This window comes from Chlorocebus sabaeus, chromosome 17 (genome assembly GCF_047675955.1).
Source record: "Chlorocebus sabaeus isolate Y175 chromosome 17, mChlSab1.0.hap1, whole genome shotgun sequence".
Taxonomy (NCBI): Eukaryota; Metazoa; Chordata; class Mammalia; order Primates; family Cercopithecidae; genus Chlorocebus; species Chlorocebus sabaeus.
In genome coordinates this window covers 51714934-51733441 of record NC_132920.1, presented here as the reverse complement: position 1 = coordinate 51733441, position 18508 = coordinate 51714934, and the positions used below count along the sequence as shown (strand labels likewise).

Here is an 18508-nt window from a genome sequence, read left to right as displayed (position 1 = left end):
CACAATCATGGCTAACTGCAGCCTTGACCTCCTGGGCTCAAGTGATCCGCCACCTCAGCCTCCCAAAGTTTTGGGATTATAGGCAGGAACCACTGCAGATGGACATAAATTTATTTCTTATAGTTCTGGAGGCTGGGGAGTCCAAGATCAAACACTTGCATAATTGGTGTCTGGTGAAGGTTTCTCCCTCCTTCCAAGATGGTGCCCTGCTGGTGCACCATCTCTCCAGAGGGGAGAAATGCTGTGTTCTCACATAGGAGAAGAAATGGAAGGGCAACAGAGCACTCTCTTCATCCTCAAGCCCTTTCATAAGGGTACCATCTTATTCATGAGAGTTGAGTCCTCACGACTTTATCACCTCCCACAGGCCACAGTTCTTAATACTGTTCCATTAAGGATTAAGTTTCAACATGAAATTTGAAAGGACCATCATTTAAATCGTAGTACTATGTGATATTAACAACTGAATATTTGTGCTGATAATACTCAATACATTGTTGGTATACAATAAATATTTAATATTATTACTTATTGTATTTCAAAGCATTAGATTAGTAGAAATAAAATAAATTCTCTATAAGTCAATGTTATAGTTATCTATTAATTGTTTGTATAGCCCACTTGACTCTAAATTCTGAAAGTGCAGGTGCCGTGTTTGTCTTTATTACTGTTATGTTACCCAGGCTGTCATTTGTAGGTTTTCAGTAGATATTTGTTGAATAAGAATATCTGTTTTTCTTTGTATATAGCATAAATAAAATTGGTATTTATAATAATAATTCTAAAATACTTCAAACTCCTGAAGTTTCTAAAAATAATTATATTATGTTCAGTTGTTATGAGAGGAACTTTTTTTGTATCTTACTTCTTAAAAAATTAGCAATCTATATAAAGAATACACATTAAGATATCTAAAATATTTGGTTAGTAAGAATGTCTTTCTTCTTGACCATATAACCAGGAAAAAAATGATTTCATAAAGAGTTTTATTTTATGTCTATGTAGCACATTATCAATAATAAAAATCTGTTGAATTTATTTTATACAACATTAGCACTACCAGTGTATATTTTCTTCTTGCTGCTTATCATGAAATGAAAGAGTTGCTTTTTGACTGTCTTTACAGGAAAGATTTAGGAAAAGTAGTCTGCCCTGAATTAGACTGTGCAAGTCCAAGGAAGTACCTCTTCAAGGATCTGGATGGGAGAGCCCTGGGTCTGCCTCCACCAGTTTCTATATTTCCTAAAACAGAGGCAGAATGGACTGCCTCCTTCTTCAACGCAGGTAAGCTATATCTGAACTCAGTGCCTGTAGTAGAGGCAAGGGTGCTTGTGAAGGAGCTGGTTTAGCTGTGCTCGTTGAGAATGAAACGTACTGGTGAAGACCTAAATTCTAAAGTTGGAGTCTGTGCTAATCTGCTGCCAATTCACCTGTATTACAGGAATGCTGAGTCATTATGTGATCTCACAACTTTACTGCTGTGCCCTCTATGAGATTGCCTGTGTCCATGTCAAAAGTGCAGATTCTCAATGCCCAACTCGGTGCACAGCTGGGAGGACAATTCTCTCCTAGCTTGGGCACTTGGGCCTGAAGCAGTCATCATGCTCAGTGTTTCATACTGGTCTGCCATGGAACCAGCTCCTTTTTCTTTAAGCTTACCTTTCTTTTCTGTCAGGACTTAAAACACTCTCTCAATGGTAGGGTAGATGTCACGTGGTTTGTCTCCCTTTTCTCCATTCTCCAACTGTCCCCCAAACAGGGCTGTGCTCCAAACTTCTTCGTCTTCTTGCTTATGCAAGCAAAGCCCCCTTTTATATCAGTTTTCATGGCTGGACCCCTGGAGAGGTCATTGTCTTTTTATTTCCACTAACAAGGTGACTCTGAATTCCCATTTGTGTTCAGCTGGAACCTGCTGTGGTCAAACGTAAAGAAGTTTTTCTGTTTTTTTCCTATCTCATTAGTTGATTCTTTTTAGATGTCTTTTCTGGTCTTCCTTGTCCTTTTTTAAGTTTTGAATGTGAGACTGTCAGAGGACTATGTCCTGAGACCTTTTTCCTTCTTTCTCTAATTTTGCTCCCTAGGACCAAGACTGAAATACCATCAAATGCTGATGACTTCCAGTTTATATCCTCAGCCTAGACTTGACCCTGAAATTTGGTCTAGTATAGCCAAGTGACTTTACTTGGAAAAACAATAGACATCTCAGACTCAATATGCCTCAGAAAGATTCTTGATCTCTGCCCCATCTACAACCTGCTTCTTGCCCAGCTGTCCCTACCTCAATAATTGGTGCCACCATTCCTGAGGCTATTTAAGTAAAAAACCTGGGAGTCATCTTTTATTTTTCTTTTTCCTAACCCAAATTCTCAATCTTCTCATTTCTTCCACTACTACCACTCTCACCATTCCCTTTACTACTAGCCACCATTGTCTCTCACTAGATGAGAGAATAGCCGCCTTGCTGATATTCTTCCTTCTACTTTTGTAGTCTCTAGTCTATTCTTCACATAATGGCCAGAGTGATATTTTTAGCTTTCCACCCATTCAGAATTAAGTCCCAGCTACAAGCCTGTAAGTCTTGCAGCCCCTGGTTCCTGCCTACTCTCTCACCTCCTCTCTTGTGACAGGCCTTTTACTTAGTCATCCTGGTCTCTTACTGTTCCTTTAACATGGTAAGCATATCCCTACGTCAGGGCCTTTGCACTGGCTTTTTCCTATTCCTGGAATATTTTATTCTCACTTCTTTGGGAGCTAGTTCCTACTGTTCAAAGAAGGTACCCTCAGAGAAGCCATCCTTGACCACCCTATCTAAAATAATCATGAGATCATTATTCTCTAGCTCTGCTATGCTTGCTTTATTGTTTGTTGGCGTCATGTTACTTAACATTGTATTATAAATATAGTTGCTTATGTTAATGTACTGTTTATCCTTTTTAGAACACAAACTTCATGAGGGCAGGATTTTTTTTTTTCTTTCTCACTGATGTATATTTGGGAGGATACTCAATAAACTTTGGTTGACTGATCAAATGAATAGATTATAGGTAACCAGCCAGAATAGCTTGCTGTTTCACATCATCCACGATCATGTGAATGAACTGAGGCCTTCAGGTCATTGGTTGAAGAATTTATCTGTGATACGAAAGTCTAAAATGCAGATAGTTCTAGGTATCTCTTTACTTGTTTTCACCTTTCTTTCATCTGAACTACTGCTACAGTACAGCATTTGGTACTTGGGGCTGTTTCTACGTATAATTATTTTAATTACCATAAAATTTCATGCTTGAGTACTTATACTTTTTAATATTTATTTTATGTTTTTCCATATGTTGAAGGCTTATCTCTGGAATAGAGTGACAAGCTGTGGGGACTACAGTATTGGTTTTAGACTCAATGCCAAGTGCATGGAAATGCTGAGTAAATGTTCATTTTAATATGTTTGCTGCATTTGTTGAATAGAACCAGCAAATACCTTTTTTTGCACAGAAGAATGAAACTCAGGGACACATTTATACTGAGAAAATATGTGGGTAGTAGTAAAAAGAAAGTAGCAAAAGAAAAAAGATAAGGGGTTACCCTCCTCTTTACCCCTAGATCTACTCAAATGGCGTTCTATAGTAAGTTTTCTATTGGTTTTAAGAATTATTCCGCCATTACAGGTATTTATGCTATGGGGAAAACATTCTGATATGTTAAAATAAACACATGCCTAATTGTGGGACTTTTCTGGACTTGAGCTTTTGGTGAGGATCCCATTTCTGTGGAATCCGTAAGGGATGTGTGTTCCAGAGTATTTGATGAAAATTGTATTTTATCCTAACAGAAGGGTATAAAGACTGAAGACAATGTCTTAGTTTGGGTTGTCCCGGAAGCAGACCCTGATACAAGGCTTAGAATTCAAGTAGTTTAATCGGGGGTGATCCCATAAAACACCAGTAGGGAAGTGAGGAAGTATAGTAGGAAAAGAAATAAGGCCAATAAGGGAAGTGTGATCAACCTGGTTGCCACTGTGGAAGCTGATGCTCAAGTCTGATGGGGAACTGCGGGAGACCATGGGAACATCCCCCCAGATTATCCCAGCCAAGCCACAGGGAAGCTTGTGTATTTATATTTCAAATCCTGGCTCCTCTGTCTTTGAGCTTACTGTTCTTTTCTGTCAGGACTTTGGGGGATGCTTTGGGGACATTAACTCTCCAGCCCTTTGACTTTCTCTGAACACAGGCTAACTGTGCTCTTTCTTGAGGCCACTAAAAACTCTCAGAAGGAAAAAAGAGAGAGAGAAAAACATTAATACCAAAGTTATCAAAAGAAAAAAAAAGCTTTTCAGAAGGAAGTCATAGGTTTTTGTGGTAGCAGCCTTTGGTGTATGAAGGTGAGTGCCAAAAATACATAGGTGTGGCATCAAAAGCGTCTGTTACAAATAGAAACTCTAAAATGTCAGTCAAATTCTCCATGTTTAAATCATAAGAATATTCTTTTTAGGTGATTGCTTACCAGGTGGTGTAATACGCTGTTTAGGCACAAATATGTTCTTGCTGCTGGTTGCAATGGTAGAATATTTGCTTTTTCTCAGCTCTTTACCATGGCTGTCAAACATGATTCAAAGGTAAAACTCCATGAGTAATATCATATTACACACGATTTACTATCACTGTGTGGACAAGCATGTATGTGTGTGAGTGGCTGAATGTCCGTTTGGAGGTATATATGACTGACTGCCTAAACTCCTGATGTTTTAGAGCTTTATAACATTTTAAATGAGGTTGCTATAGGTACCAACTGCAAGGATTCCCACAGTGGAATCTGCTGTTTACTGCACTAAAAATACAATCTGTGTCCTCTTGCAATGAAAGAGACAGCACATAGTAAATGGTGCCTTCCGGGTGCTGACAGGATTGCAGTGTTTTTCTTTGACTTCCAAAGTATGAGTAAATCCCTCCTTCCCTAATGCAAATTTCTTTTCATTTTCAAACCATTTTCTCTTAGCTACTTTCCAGTTCCTGTCCACAATCTGGTGGATGATAAAAGCACAGATTTAATCTCAGGATAATTAATGACTATTTTGTATTTTTTATCTTCAAGACAAGAATCTATGATTATCTTTAGTAAACCAGAGAAAGTAATGCAGCTAAGGTGAAAATGGAGACCACCGGAACCGAATTTTGTATTTATTCCAAATGTCATTAACAGACGCTTATATCCTTTCCATATTTTTTAAACATATCTCTCCAAGTCATTTGGAGTCCATTGCCTTTGAGGTTTATTTTTAATTTGGAAAATAACAGATTTTATTTGCACATATAAGTTCATACAAAAACTACTCACCCAGACAGATATCCACAGGTCCCAGCATATTGTCATATATTCTGGCATTAGGAGCAAAAACCATCCATGTGGATCAGCTCTGAGGAACACTCTGCCAGTGGGTTTTGCTATCTGTGTAATGCAGGGTGTGTAGCCAGGGGAGAAGAGAGCTGCTAATTTTGCTTTATACTTATCTGTAAGTTTGCATTTGCAGCCAACTTTGAAAAATGTATAACAGTAGAGAGCAAGACAGCTCATACCAAGCAGGTGATCTTCTGAGAACCATTTACATTTTATTCCGGAAAGGAGTTCTTTTGATTATGGAGGCGTCTGATGATCTGAACATTCAAAATCATTTAGAAGAACAAAGCACTGAAATTAATGTCCCATTCAGGTAGAATTAGGCAGATACCAGAACTTTCCATTCTGGCTCTGTACTCAGTTTCTGTCTGTCCCAGGCTACAAATGGGTGTCATCACCTCACAACCCGGTTCATACATGTGGGGCACCAGCAGTGTCGGGAGGCAACAGAAAGAAACCAGAGCTTCAGTTTCAATAGCATTTAACAATTTCTCAACCATGACAAAAAAAACAGAAGGGAAGTAAAATGAAAGCTAGCATTGCCTGAGCACCTTTTTTATGCTACACGCTGAAATTGGCATTTTCATTGATTTGGCAAGTGTATTTTGCCTACTCTCTGTCTACCAGAGCCTCTCTAAGCATGGAAACTATAGCAATGAACAAAACAACATTTCTGCTGCCATCAAGCTTATGTTCTAGTAGGGTTAGGTACATAAACAAATAAAAATTCCAGAGGTACATAAACAAAATTCCAAATAAAAAAATATTCTGGGACCGGTGGCTCATGCCTATAATCCCAGCACTTTGGGAGGCTGAGGCAGGGAGATCACCCAAGGTTGGGAGTTGGAGACCAGCATGGCCAATGTGGCAAAAATCCTTCTCTACTAAAAATAGAAAAATTAGCCAGATGTGATGGTACATGCCTGTGATCCCAGCTACTCAGGAGACTGAGGGATGAAAATTGCTTGAACCTGGGAGGTGGGGGTTGCAGTGAGCCAAGGTGATGCCACTGCACTCCAGCCTGGTTGACAGAGTGAGACCTGACTAAAAAAAAATTATATATATTGTACATAATACATATACATTCACATACACACATATGTGTATGTATATAACATGTATATATTGTGTGTGTGTGTGTGTATATATGTGTGTATGTATATATACGTGTGTGTGTATATATATATAGACAGTGCGCTGGCTGTCTGGAGGCAGGCAGTGTATATATGTGTATATATATGCACACACACATACACACACACACATACATTCCAGGAGAGATGAGAAGGATGGAAAAAATACAATAGTGTTTTGGGCTAGAAAGGTAGTTTGAGTTGTCTGTGTGCGTGTGTGTCTTGTGTGCAGGGGAATTGCTATTTGAAATAGTTGCATTTCAAATGAGACCTGAAAGAGGAGTGAGGAGGGCCTGCTCTGAGCACACAGAGGAGCCTTCCAGGGAGAGGGAGCAGCCAGGGCAGGGACTGTGAGACCAGAAAGGGCCTCAGCATATGTGAGAGGTGGGTGGAAAGGAGAACGTTGTGTGCAGTTTTTGAGAGAAGGAGCAGTTGCAGATAGACAAGAGCCCGCCTTCTTCTTGGCCAGGGTAAAAGGTTTGGATTTTATTTCAATTTATTTCTCTATTTAGTGTACATTTCAGATGTATAACATGATGGTTTGATACTCTTACATATAGTAAAATGACTACTATAGTGAAGCAAATGAACATATCTATCATCTGACATGGTTAACCGCCCCTACTTTTTGTGGCAAGAGCACCTATAATCCATAATATTAGCAAAAATCCTGACTACAACACAATATTATTAACCTAGAGTCCTCATGTTGTGAATTAGACCTCTGGACTTATTCGCCTTACATATCCTTACATATCTGCAACTCTGTGTCGTTTGACCAACATCCCCTCATTTCCTCTCACCCCCAAACACCTGTCTCTGTTAACCACATTTTTATTTTCTATTTGTATATATTTTGGGAGATTTTAAGAAAGGTGGCGGTAGGATTTTCCTTGTTCCCTGAAAAGATTGTACTAGCTGTGTTGGAGTGCCCTGGCTGTCTGGAGGCAGGCAGTGCAGCCAGGAAGCTGTGCAGGTGGAAGGGGAGCAGGTGAGGCTTGGAGGTAGCTGCTCCACACGTGCTGGCCCACAAACTATTGGCTACCTGTCTACAGTGATGTATTCACAGAAATTTACCACTTAGAAACATAGCAATTTGGCAGAGTAATTTTATGTCTGTTGAGTCTAATAAGTAAAATACGGGGCTTATAGTTTGTGTATCTAATTTGTCTGATAATTTGTATTTTTCTTTTAAGTATTACTCTTCAATAGACTGAAAATTTTAAAACAAAACAAACCCCCCCTCATTCTCCTGCCAATATTTTTTCATGATGTGGTCAGGACACTAGCTCCTAAAACTGGCTTATCATTAGGATCATCTAGGACATTAAACATTCATTGACATGTAAGGAGATTTTGAATCAATAGGTGTGTGTAAAGTCCAGACCTTTGAGTTAAACACACACACACACACACACACACAAACAATAAGTGATTCTGCTGTGTTAGGTTTGAGAATCACTACTATAGAGTTATATGTTCCTTTTGAAGTAAATAAACAAGATATTAAGAAGATAATATTTTTAATTTAATAAGTGGATAGTTTCAAATTTTCATGAATAATCAAGAATTAGCGCTCTGTGCCAAATACCAACATATATAAACATACTTGCTTATGAACACACTGCATATATTTCCACAAGAGAAAAGAACATTAGCTAAAAAGATTCAGGAATATTTACAATCTTAATTAAGTATTTGAATAAAAACAACATATGAAACCTCTTTTTAAATAGATCAGTTTTCCTAGAAGTGAGGTGACTGACCTCAAAATGTCACTTTCATAATACATCAGTGGATAAAAATGGGTTTGATACTAAGTTTATGTTTTAAATGCCACATTGAGTAGTTATATTAAACATATAAACTCACGATAAGCTTTTCCCACACTTTCCTTGACATTATTTCCAGCAAAGTGCTGTGGTCTGACCAAGATTTCTGACCACATACACCTTCAGGGCAGGTGAGTTTCCCATTCTTTACCATGAGACAGTAGGGAACATTTTTCAGATTGTGTTACTTCTTGGACACTTCTCAAGAAAGAAAGTTATAAACCACTGTGGAGACCTTAAAAGTGACTGGCCTCAAATCAAAAATAAAAGATTAGGTTGATAAAAAAAGAAAATAAAGCTGGCATTTGACTGTCAGCCCATTGAGTGATGAAGTGATTTCTAACTGAATAATGGGGAAAGTTCAGGTATTGTGGCAATGTCTGCTCAGCTGCTTAACAGAGAGTGGCTAGCAGTTTCTCAACTTTTTGTTGCTAGACCTTGAAATGTGTCTTTTCTTTAAGCTTTCTAGTCTTCTCTTTCTTCCCATTTGTCCTGAGAATGACAGCAAGATGGTATTATAAAATGGGAGATTGGAGAGGGAGGGAGAAAATGAGAGGACAGAATGGAGAGAGGAAATGGTTGTTAGAAAATTTGTCTGCCAATATCAGTGCTTGCAGAGGTCTTTTTCTTCTAGCTAGAGGGGAAAATACCATTCTCTTTTCCCAAGCAATTATAGGCCCCAAAGATTGAAGCTTGGTATATAGCTCTTTAATCTCAGCAGATATTTATGGTTAAACATTAGACTTTTAGGATTCCAGATGTCAGGGTATTAAAATATAAAGGCACAGTGGAGTCTTAGAAAATATTAGACTCTTTGGGATACGTGGCTTCAAGGGATTTTAATCCCAAGCAGAGGGAGATAAGGCTTCTAGTAGTACGTTGTTAAGACCCAAAAAGTACCTTTCCTTCACCTTATTTTCTCACTCCCTCATGACTTGCCTGGTCTCCAGGCAGTGAATGGCATAACAATATTTGATTACATTTTGAAGCAGTCCATGCTGTGAGTTGGAATGATTTTCATGTATGATCTATAAAGGATGATGTGAACAGGCATGTGATCTATGGGGACAATTTCCTTTTCCTTTCCTCAATCTAGGCATGTTATTACTGTGATTATCTTGCTCCTCAAATCTTCCATTAACAATAACAGCATCTAACACTTGCTGAGTGTCCACCATATTTCTGACTCTGTGCTGTGACCTTTCAATGAGTTACTTTATTTAATGCCATCAGCGGGATCTACTCTAAGAGATAGTCCTGTTGACTCCATTTTATAGATGTGGGAACTGATGTAGACATTAGGTAACTTGTCCAAGTCATAAAGCTAATTAACAAGGTTCAGATTGAACTGTGTTTTATTTTTATTTTTTTATTTTTAGAAACAAAGTCTCACTCTGTCGCTCAGGCCAGAGTACAGTGGTACGATCATAGCTCACTACAACCTCCAACTCCTGGGCTCAAGTGATCCTCCCACCTCAGCCTTCCAAGTAGCTGTGACTACAGGCACATGTCACCACACCTGGCTAGATTTTTAAAAAACATTTTTAGTAGAGATGAGGTCTCACTATATTGTCCAGACGGGTCTTAAACTCCTGGACTCAAGCAATCCTCCTACCTTGGCCTCCCAAAGTGCTACAATTACGGGCATGAGTCATCACGCCCAGCCCCAAACTGTGTTTTTAAGACTATGCTATACTACCTGGTACCATCTATCCAAGTTTTCTTCCTCCTTTCTTTACATTCTTCAGTGTTAACTGTTTTAGATCTATCAGCTTTCATCACATACAAAGCTCTGTCCACACAGAACAAAGAAAACTGAGATTGTGCAATTATCCTAGCAATTATCCAAACAAACTAGCAATAATAATAATTACCATTATCTAGTGCATTCCATGTGCCAGGCATTATGCTGAATAGTTTATGAATACTCTCATTTATCCTTACAACAACTTTAGCATGAAGGGATCGTTATCCCCCTTCAGCATTTGGGAAAATAGAGGTTTGGAGAAGTTAACTAATTTTTCACAGTCCCACAGTTAGAACATGCAGAACCAAAATTTAAATCTATATTTGTCTGATTCCAAAGCCAGAGTTCATAGCCACTTCTGGATAATTATCATTGTGTGGTCTGAATCATCTGGTAGGACTCTATGCAAAGATATAATTAACTGGATCATTCACATATTTTACTTTACTTGGTAGCAAATAGATTTTTAGAGTTTAATGAGTAACTGTTGACTACTTTAACATTTTTGAAGGGCAATATTATAACAACCACACACAAAAAATACTCATTTAGTTCCTCTTCTTCATACATAATATATATATAGCTATCCCTAAATATCCATGTGGCATTGGTTCCAGGACCCCTACAGATACCAAAATCCACAGATGCTCAAGTCTTATATAAAAAAGGTGTAGTATTTGCATGTAATCTACATACATTATCCCGTATACTTTAAATCATCTGTAGATTACTTATAATACCTAATAAGATGGCTAACACATCACTTCGTTTGTGTGGATTCAACATAGTACTCACCATGTGGCAAAATCAAAATCAAGTAAAACCTCTCTTTGGAACTTTGTAGAGTTTGTTTTTTTTTTTTTTCTCCACATATTTTTGATCTGCAGTTGGTCAGAACTCAGGAATATGGAGGACCTTTGTGACCCTCCTTCACCCATTGCTCAGCTCCATTACAGCCCTTCTCGTGGGCTGCTGCCATCATTTTACAAGTCTGCCTTCTGACCAGACTGTAAGTGACTTCAAGGTAAACGTCTTTGAATTTCTAGTACAATTTCTGGAACATAATATATGCTTTGTTAATGTTTGTTGAATGAGGGAACAAATGTGAATAAGAAAGTCAGGAATTTAAGTTTAGTTTGCCAGGCAACTCTTCCACAAAGTAAATTTTATAGATTAAATTAATGCATAATTTGTTTTAGCATTTTCAAAGAATATTCCCTCATTTTCTAATTTCAGGAGATTGTAAAAAATGTTATACATGGCCAAATAAATTTTGAAAACTCTGACTATTCCTATTTTGGAGACCACCATGTGTATGAAAATACTAAGGATTCTGATAAGTTCTGCAATTAAATTTTTAAAAATACTGTTTAATTTTGTGTTACCCGGTATTTCCCAAGCTTTTTGACTAGAGAATACCTGTTCATACTACACATTAGGGTCCCTTGGAATAGGTGTACTTCAGATCACATTTTGGGAAATATTGCCTTATGTTAATCTATTAGTCTACAGGAATACATGCTAGTTGGAAAGAAATCTCAAGATTGTAGTGTCTTTGATTTGGATGGTCCCTTGAAGGTCAATCAGCTTCACTTCACATGCCTACATGCCCTTTACCTTTCATTTTCCCAAGAAGTGGGAGTTCACACCCTTTTAAGGCTGCCTAGATTATATTATATTTTGATTAACTGTTATTGTTATGCTCTTCCTTCTATGACTTCTACCCAGTGACCTAGTTTGCCTTTTGTCATGACAGAGTATGTCTTTCCACGTTTCATATAAGTCTTTCTGTATTACAGCCTTTTACATATTCAAAGACAGTAAGACAGTGATTTTGTAATAAACCAAATAAGACTTTTTCAAGCATAGGAACTCTAAATTCCTTCTATCAGCTAACATATGATTTTTTTTAGTTCTTCAATTTTTAGACTGGCTTATGTTTTTGTTGTGGTAAAATACACATAATATAAAATTTACCTTCTTAACTATTTATTTATTTATTTATTTATTTTTAATTTTTTGAGATGGAGTCTCACTTTGTCACCCAGACTGGAAGGCAGTGGCGTGATCTCAGCCCACTGCAAGCTCTGCCTCCTGGGTTCACACCATTCTCCTGCCTCAGCCTCCGGCGTAGCTGGGAATACAGGCACCCGCCACCACGCCCGGCTAATTTTTTGTATTTTTAGTAGAGATGGGGTGTCACCATGTTAGCCAGGATGATCTAGATCTCCTGACCTTGTGATCCGCCCACCTCATTCTCCCAAAGTGTTGGGATTACAGGTGTGAGTCACCATGCCCAGCTCATCTTAACCAAATTTAAGTATACAGTTCAGTGGTATTAAATACATTCATAGTATTGTGCAGCCATCACTACCATACTTCTCCATAGGTCTTTTCAACTCTTAAAACTGAAACTCTAATGTCATTAAACAGTAACTTCCCATTCTTCCGTACCCCATGTCCCTGAAAACCAACATTCTACTCGCTGTCTATGATTTTGACTACCCTTAAGTACCTCATATAAATAGAATCATACTATACCACTTGGGACTGGCTTATTTCTTTTAGCATAATGTTCTCAGGGTTCATCCATGTTGTAGCATATTATGGAATTTCATTCCATTGCATGAACTTACCACATTTTGCTTATCCATTCATCCACCCATGGACACCTGGATTGCTCCATATTTTAGCTATTGTAAATAATGCTGCTATGAATATGGTATACAAATATCACTTAGCGACTCTACTTTCAATTCTATTCGGTATAGATCCAGAAGTGAAATAGCAAGGTCATATGGTAGTTCTGTTTTTAAATTTTGTGGAACCATCATATTGTTTCCCACAATAGCTGTACCGTTTTACATCCCCACCAACAGTACACAATGATTTCTCCACATCCTTGTTGACACTTCAAATTTTCTATATATATATATATATATTTTTTTTTTGAGACAGAGTCTTGCTCTGTCACCCAGGCTGGAATGCAGTGGCGCGATCTCGGCTCACAGCAAGCTCCGCCTCCTGGGTTCACGCCATTCTCTCCATTCTCCTGCCTCAGTCTCCCGAGTAACTGGGACTACAGGTGCCCACCAACACACCTGGCTAATCTTTTGTATTTTTAGTAGAGACGGGGTTTCACCGTGTTAGCCAGGATGGTCTCGATCTCCTGACCTCGTGATCCACCCGCCTTGGCCTCCCAAAGTGTTGGGATTACAGGCATGAGCCACCACGCCCTGCATGAAATTTTGTATTTTGATGGTAACCATTTCAATGGGTGTGAGGTGAGATAGCATTGTAATTTTAATTTGCATTTCCCAAATGATTAGTAGTGTTGAACATCTTTTCATGGGGTCACTGTTAATTTGAATATCTTTTTTGGAGAAATGTCTATTCAAGTCCCATAGTAATTTTTGAATTGGGCTATTTGGTTTTTGTTGTTGTTGTTGTTGTTGTTATTGAATCTTAGGAGTTCTCTATATGTTGTGGATATTAATCCCTTACTAGATATATGATTTGCAAATATTTCCCCCCATACTGCAGGTTTCCTTTTCACTCTGTTGATAGAGTTTTTTGATCCACAAATTTTTGAAATTTTTATGAAGGACTGGTGTATTTTTTGATGATCTTGTCTTCAGTGATTTTTTCAAAATCTAGGAATAAGAACTGAGCATTACCCATCCAGAACAGTATTGTTCAATAGAAATATAATGCACTAGTGTAATTTAATATCTTAGCATACAGGCTAAAAGCAGTAACAAGTAACAGATGCAATTAAATTTAATAATACATTTAATTTTGCTCAATATATTTAAAAAATCATCATTTTAATATGTAATCAATGTAAAAGTTGAGATATTTTGCATTCTGTTTCTTATACTATGTTTTTAAAATCTGTTGTGCTTTTTACTGTTATGACATATGTCAATTTATAAAGTATGTTTTATCAAAAGTATTTGATCTTTGCCTATATTTTATAAACTTTGCAATTGAAAAAGTAGAATCACATATAAACATTCTTTAAAATATACCTAAACATTTTCCAATAATTGTTATCTGTTTTACATCTTAAATTATAATTAATTAAAATTATACATAATTTAAAGTTTAGCTCCTTAGTTGCACTAATCACATTTCAAAGACTAAATAGCTACATGTAGCTGCACTCACCATATGGATATCTTTCTTCCTTTGTTCTGAGGGACACACATTAAAGAACATTGATTTTTTAATCCATGTACTAGACTCTATCCCTGTTAAATTACATTTTTATAAGTCAACAGTCTTCAGATGCAGCCTGGGTTCCTAGGATTAGAAATGAATCACAGAATTAGAAACCATTCTAGAGAGCACCTAATTGATTCTGGGCATACAATTCAGTCAGTTAAAAAACAAAGCTTGTCTAGACTTGGATTACCTGCCATTTGCAGGAGGTATTATTTAAATACTCAGTCCTCCAAACAAAGCATCAAGATTTTCTGAAACAGAATTTTACTACTCAAGTTAGCAATCCTTTATGAGAAATCTATTCACATTTCTCTGTTTTATTGTATGTTTGAAAAGCAGTAATATCAGTGTTCCACAAGAGGAGCTGTTTTTGAATACCTATTCCTAAATGAAATTACTTGATTTTTTGTCATAATAATAAACTGGCTCTCTATTTTCTATTTCTTTTTATTTTAGTTTATTTCTTTTTTCTCTTTTTTTCCCCATATTATTTCAAGGACTTCATTGACTAGTAAGCTGTGTTCCTAGTCTTCAAATTTTAATAATGGAGTAACGCTGCATTGCTGCTTTAATCCTTTCAGTACAGTAGTGTTAAAAAATTTAAGAAAAACATTAGCCAGGTGTGGTGGTGCACACCTGTTGTACCAGTTACTTGGGAGGCTGAGGTAGAGGATTGCCTGAGCCTGCAAGGTCAAGGCTGCATTGAGCCATGATTGTGCTACTGCACTCCAGCCTGGGTGACAGAGTGAGACCCTCTTCCCTCCCTTCCAACCTCTCAAAAATTTAGAAGGTAGAAGCTCAAATTTAAGCTTGTTTTATGCCTAAGACGAATGGATGCATTTTGTCTTTCAGATGAAACACTGAAATTTATCTATTTTCAGTTTCATTATTTTTGTATTTTCATGTGGATGCATAAATGCACATTTTAATGGAAGGGAATGCTTGAACAGTCCCTCCAATAAATAAAATGCTTGTGCCTTGCCAATAGATACCAAAGCAGCTCATAAATAAGTACTAACCAAGTTATCTCAATATTATGGGTCTGAAAAAATCGTTTATCCGGTTTACAGTTTTTTTCTTTATGTATTTACATTTTCAAGAGATGTAAAAACTAATGTTAGTTTCTGACTTTGGAAGCATTCATTAAAAGTATTCTAGAAATAAATATGTTAATGGAACAAACTTTTAAAGTCAGAAATAGATTCAGATGCATTTGACAATTTAGTTTATAACAAAAATAGCATGTTAAATTATGGGAAAATAAAAATTATTCAATTAGCAATGCTGAGCCATTTGACTCATCACTTAGGGAGAAAAAGCAATTTAGAAATTTTTATCATCTTTTTCTTTACAAAAATAAATTTTAAATGGATTAAAGATGGAAAACCCGATAGAATTACTAGAAAATATTGATGAGGTTATTTAGAGTTACAGAGATACTTCTTGAAAAATGAGTTGGTTATTTTGTAAAGTGTGTCAAGGAAAAGAACACCAAAGGAAAGAAATTTTCCTAGACCTGGAAGCCAATCTTTCTACTACAGAATTAAGGACTTCCAGTAAGACTCAATTTCAATTTGATAAGCCTCACAGGAGAAATATTAATAAAAACTGAATGTAAGTTCTTGAAAGTAATTGTCATGAAGGAAGGGAGTTGAAGCCATTTTTTTATGTGGCTATGAATAATAATCTCTTCCCTTTTGGGTGATATTGGTAGGATGCAACTTTTCTTGGGCACTGTCCATGTGGAAGCCAGCCTATTCATATCTGTAAGCTATATTCTGTCTTTCTGTTTGAACATGTTAGAGACAAAGGAAATCTTAGAGCTTTATAACTGTGTAGACAAAATGCATTTGAAAAACTTGGCCCCAGGCCTGGCATGGGATAAGCACTAAATATCTTGACTATTCCATTCCATTGCCACAACTGCCACCATTTATCATGATTCTGGTTGGGATGATGATGAACATTTGAGCATGACATATTGGTTTTTGTATAAGTTTTCTATTGCTACTATAACAAATTATTAACAATGTAGTGGCTCCAAACAACACCTAAGTATTATCTCACAGTTTTGTAGGTCAGAAGTCTGGTAAACTTGGCTGCTTTCTCTGCTTCAGATCTCTCATTGCCAAAATTCAGGTAATGGCAGGATTGTGTTTCTTTCTAGAGTTTCTGGAGATTATTTCACTTTAAATCTCACTCAGGTTCTTGGCCAGATTCAGTTCCATGTGGTTGTAGGACTGAGGTCGTGTAACCGGCAAAAGGGTCTGGCTGCTCACTGCTTATGAAAAGAAGTCAAAATAATAAGTTGTGATAAAAGGAAGCAAGATTTGTTTATTATTCATGCTAGCAAGGGAAGAGTAGAAAGCAATTCCACTCTTCAATTTGTGGAGGGAACACAGAGGTTTTTAAAGGAAGGATTTGGAATGCAGAAGAGGTGTGGGGGCTGGGAGGTGCCAGGTAGCATGACTTGCTCTGGTGGCCCCTCTTGAACAATTATCCCATTTGGCAAAGGGGATGCCACCATCGTGGACCCTGCCAGGTTATAAATTACTTTCAGTCAATTTTGTAGTCACTCTTCATCTGGGAGTGGGTTCCATCTTTAAGCAATCTTTTGTTGGAGAGAGAATTCCAGAGGTGCCTTGCCAGTATCAGGATCTGACTCCTAAAGCATATAAGGCAATATATGACCAGATAAGAAAGCATGGTGCATGCTTAACAAGCATTTAGGTAAATAAATGTGCATAAGGCTTGGGAGTATCATATGGAAAAGGAAAGGGAGTTGAGGTTCACAGCACACACTGAGGCTGTATTTTAATATGAGAGGTTACACAGATGTGTTATAGGTTGTTAGACAGGCATAGAGTAGGGCTGGAGAGGGCGCTCCCCTACCCACTAGGAATGTTGAGTGATGGTTCGGCAGTTATCACATTGCCTCTCTAAAAGTGACAAATTGGCAGATGGTGCCAGGAAGAGGCCATTTCCTGATGGGCCACACCTGTTGCACTAAAGTGTTAATTGAATGGAGATGCCAGGGAGAAGCGACTTCCTGGGCATATGAATAAAGTGGCAGAGTTTGATTTTCTGGGGGCACACCAGCAGCAAAGGGAAGAAAGCCTCAGATGGGCATGCGTACAATTTCCTAAACACACTGCGCGTGCTCACCTCCCAAGGGTAAGGAGGGCACTGCATATGTGGGCAGCCCACCCGAAGGGAAGAATCATGAGAAGGGGGTTAAAGACGCCAGAAGGGGGCCACCCTATAGAGTCGTAGTATCACAGTTAATAGTTACACACCGCACTTGTTCTTCAGGTCACCCACTTGGATCTCTATCAAGTGTACTTTCCTTTCACTCCTGTTTCAAAGCCTTTTAAAATATACTTCCTCACCTGCTCTGAATCTTGCCTCGGTCTCTTTTTCTGCCTTATGCCCCTCTGTCAAATTCTTTCATCTGAGGGGGTAGAAATTAAGGTTGCTGCAGACCCGCACAGATTTACCGCTGGTAACTCGGATACCTTCCACCAGTAACATATGCAGTTTGTTTCAAAATTGCATCTTGAGACTGGAAGGGAAAAGAGGAAAAGGAAAACAAGAAAAAAAAGTTTAAAATGCAGTTTGAGGCTCAGCTGCTAAGCTGCTCAGTTATGGTCACTGTGTCCTTGCTCACTGTAGGCCAGGCTTCGTGCTCAACTTCTAGCGCTGCCTGCATTCCCTGATTTGTGGCTGTCTTCATCTTCAAAATCAGCAATAGTTAACTGTGTGCCTCTCATGCTTTGAATCTCTCCCTCCTTCTCCTTTACTACAACTCTCTAATTCTAACCAGAGAATGTTCTCTGCTTCTAAGTTTGTAGTCCCGGATAGTCTTCCTACTTTAATATCTATACACTTAATAATATCTTCAAAGTCCCTTTGCCATATTCACGTAATCAGGATTAGGGCATATGCATCCTAGGGAGGCTATTATTCAGCACACTGTAGTTAATTGTAAGACAGTGTTACTTGAAATAATAAAAGTAAGACATTGAAATACTGATGCCATCTCTGCAAGATTTTTTCTCTTTCAAGAAAGAAATTAGACCTTACTTACCATGTTTTAGAGGTACTGTGGATATGTGGAGAATTCCATATTCAATCTGTAGGATAAACATCAGTTTTTGATTGAAAAATTATGAGGAAATGTTGAC

General features: G+C 37.7%; 1 protein-coding gene across 1 annotated transcript in view; it reads left to right on the top strand.

Annotated features, from left to right (window-relative positions):
- PKHD1 (PKHD1 ciliary IPT domain containing fibrocystin/polyductin) overlaps positions 1–18508 on the top strand; it is a 455948-nt gene that overhangs the window by 332073 nt on the left and 105367 nt on the right. The window contains 1 exon segment of the mRNA XM_007972274.3: positions 1127–1284. Within this exon segment, the coding sequence (XP_007970465.3) occupies positions 1127–1284 (158 nt within the window).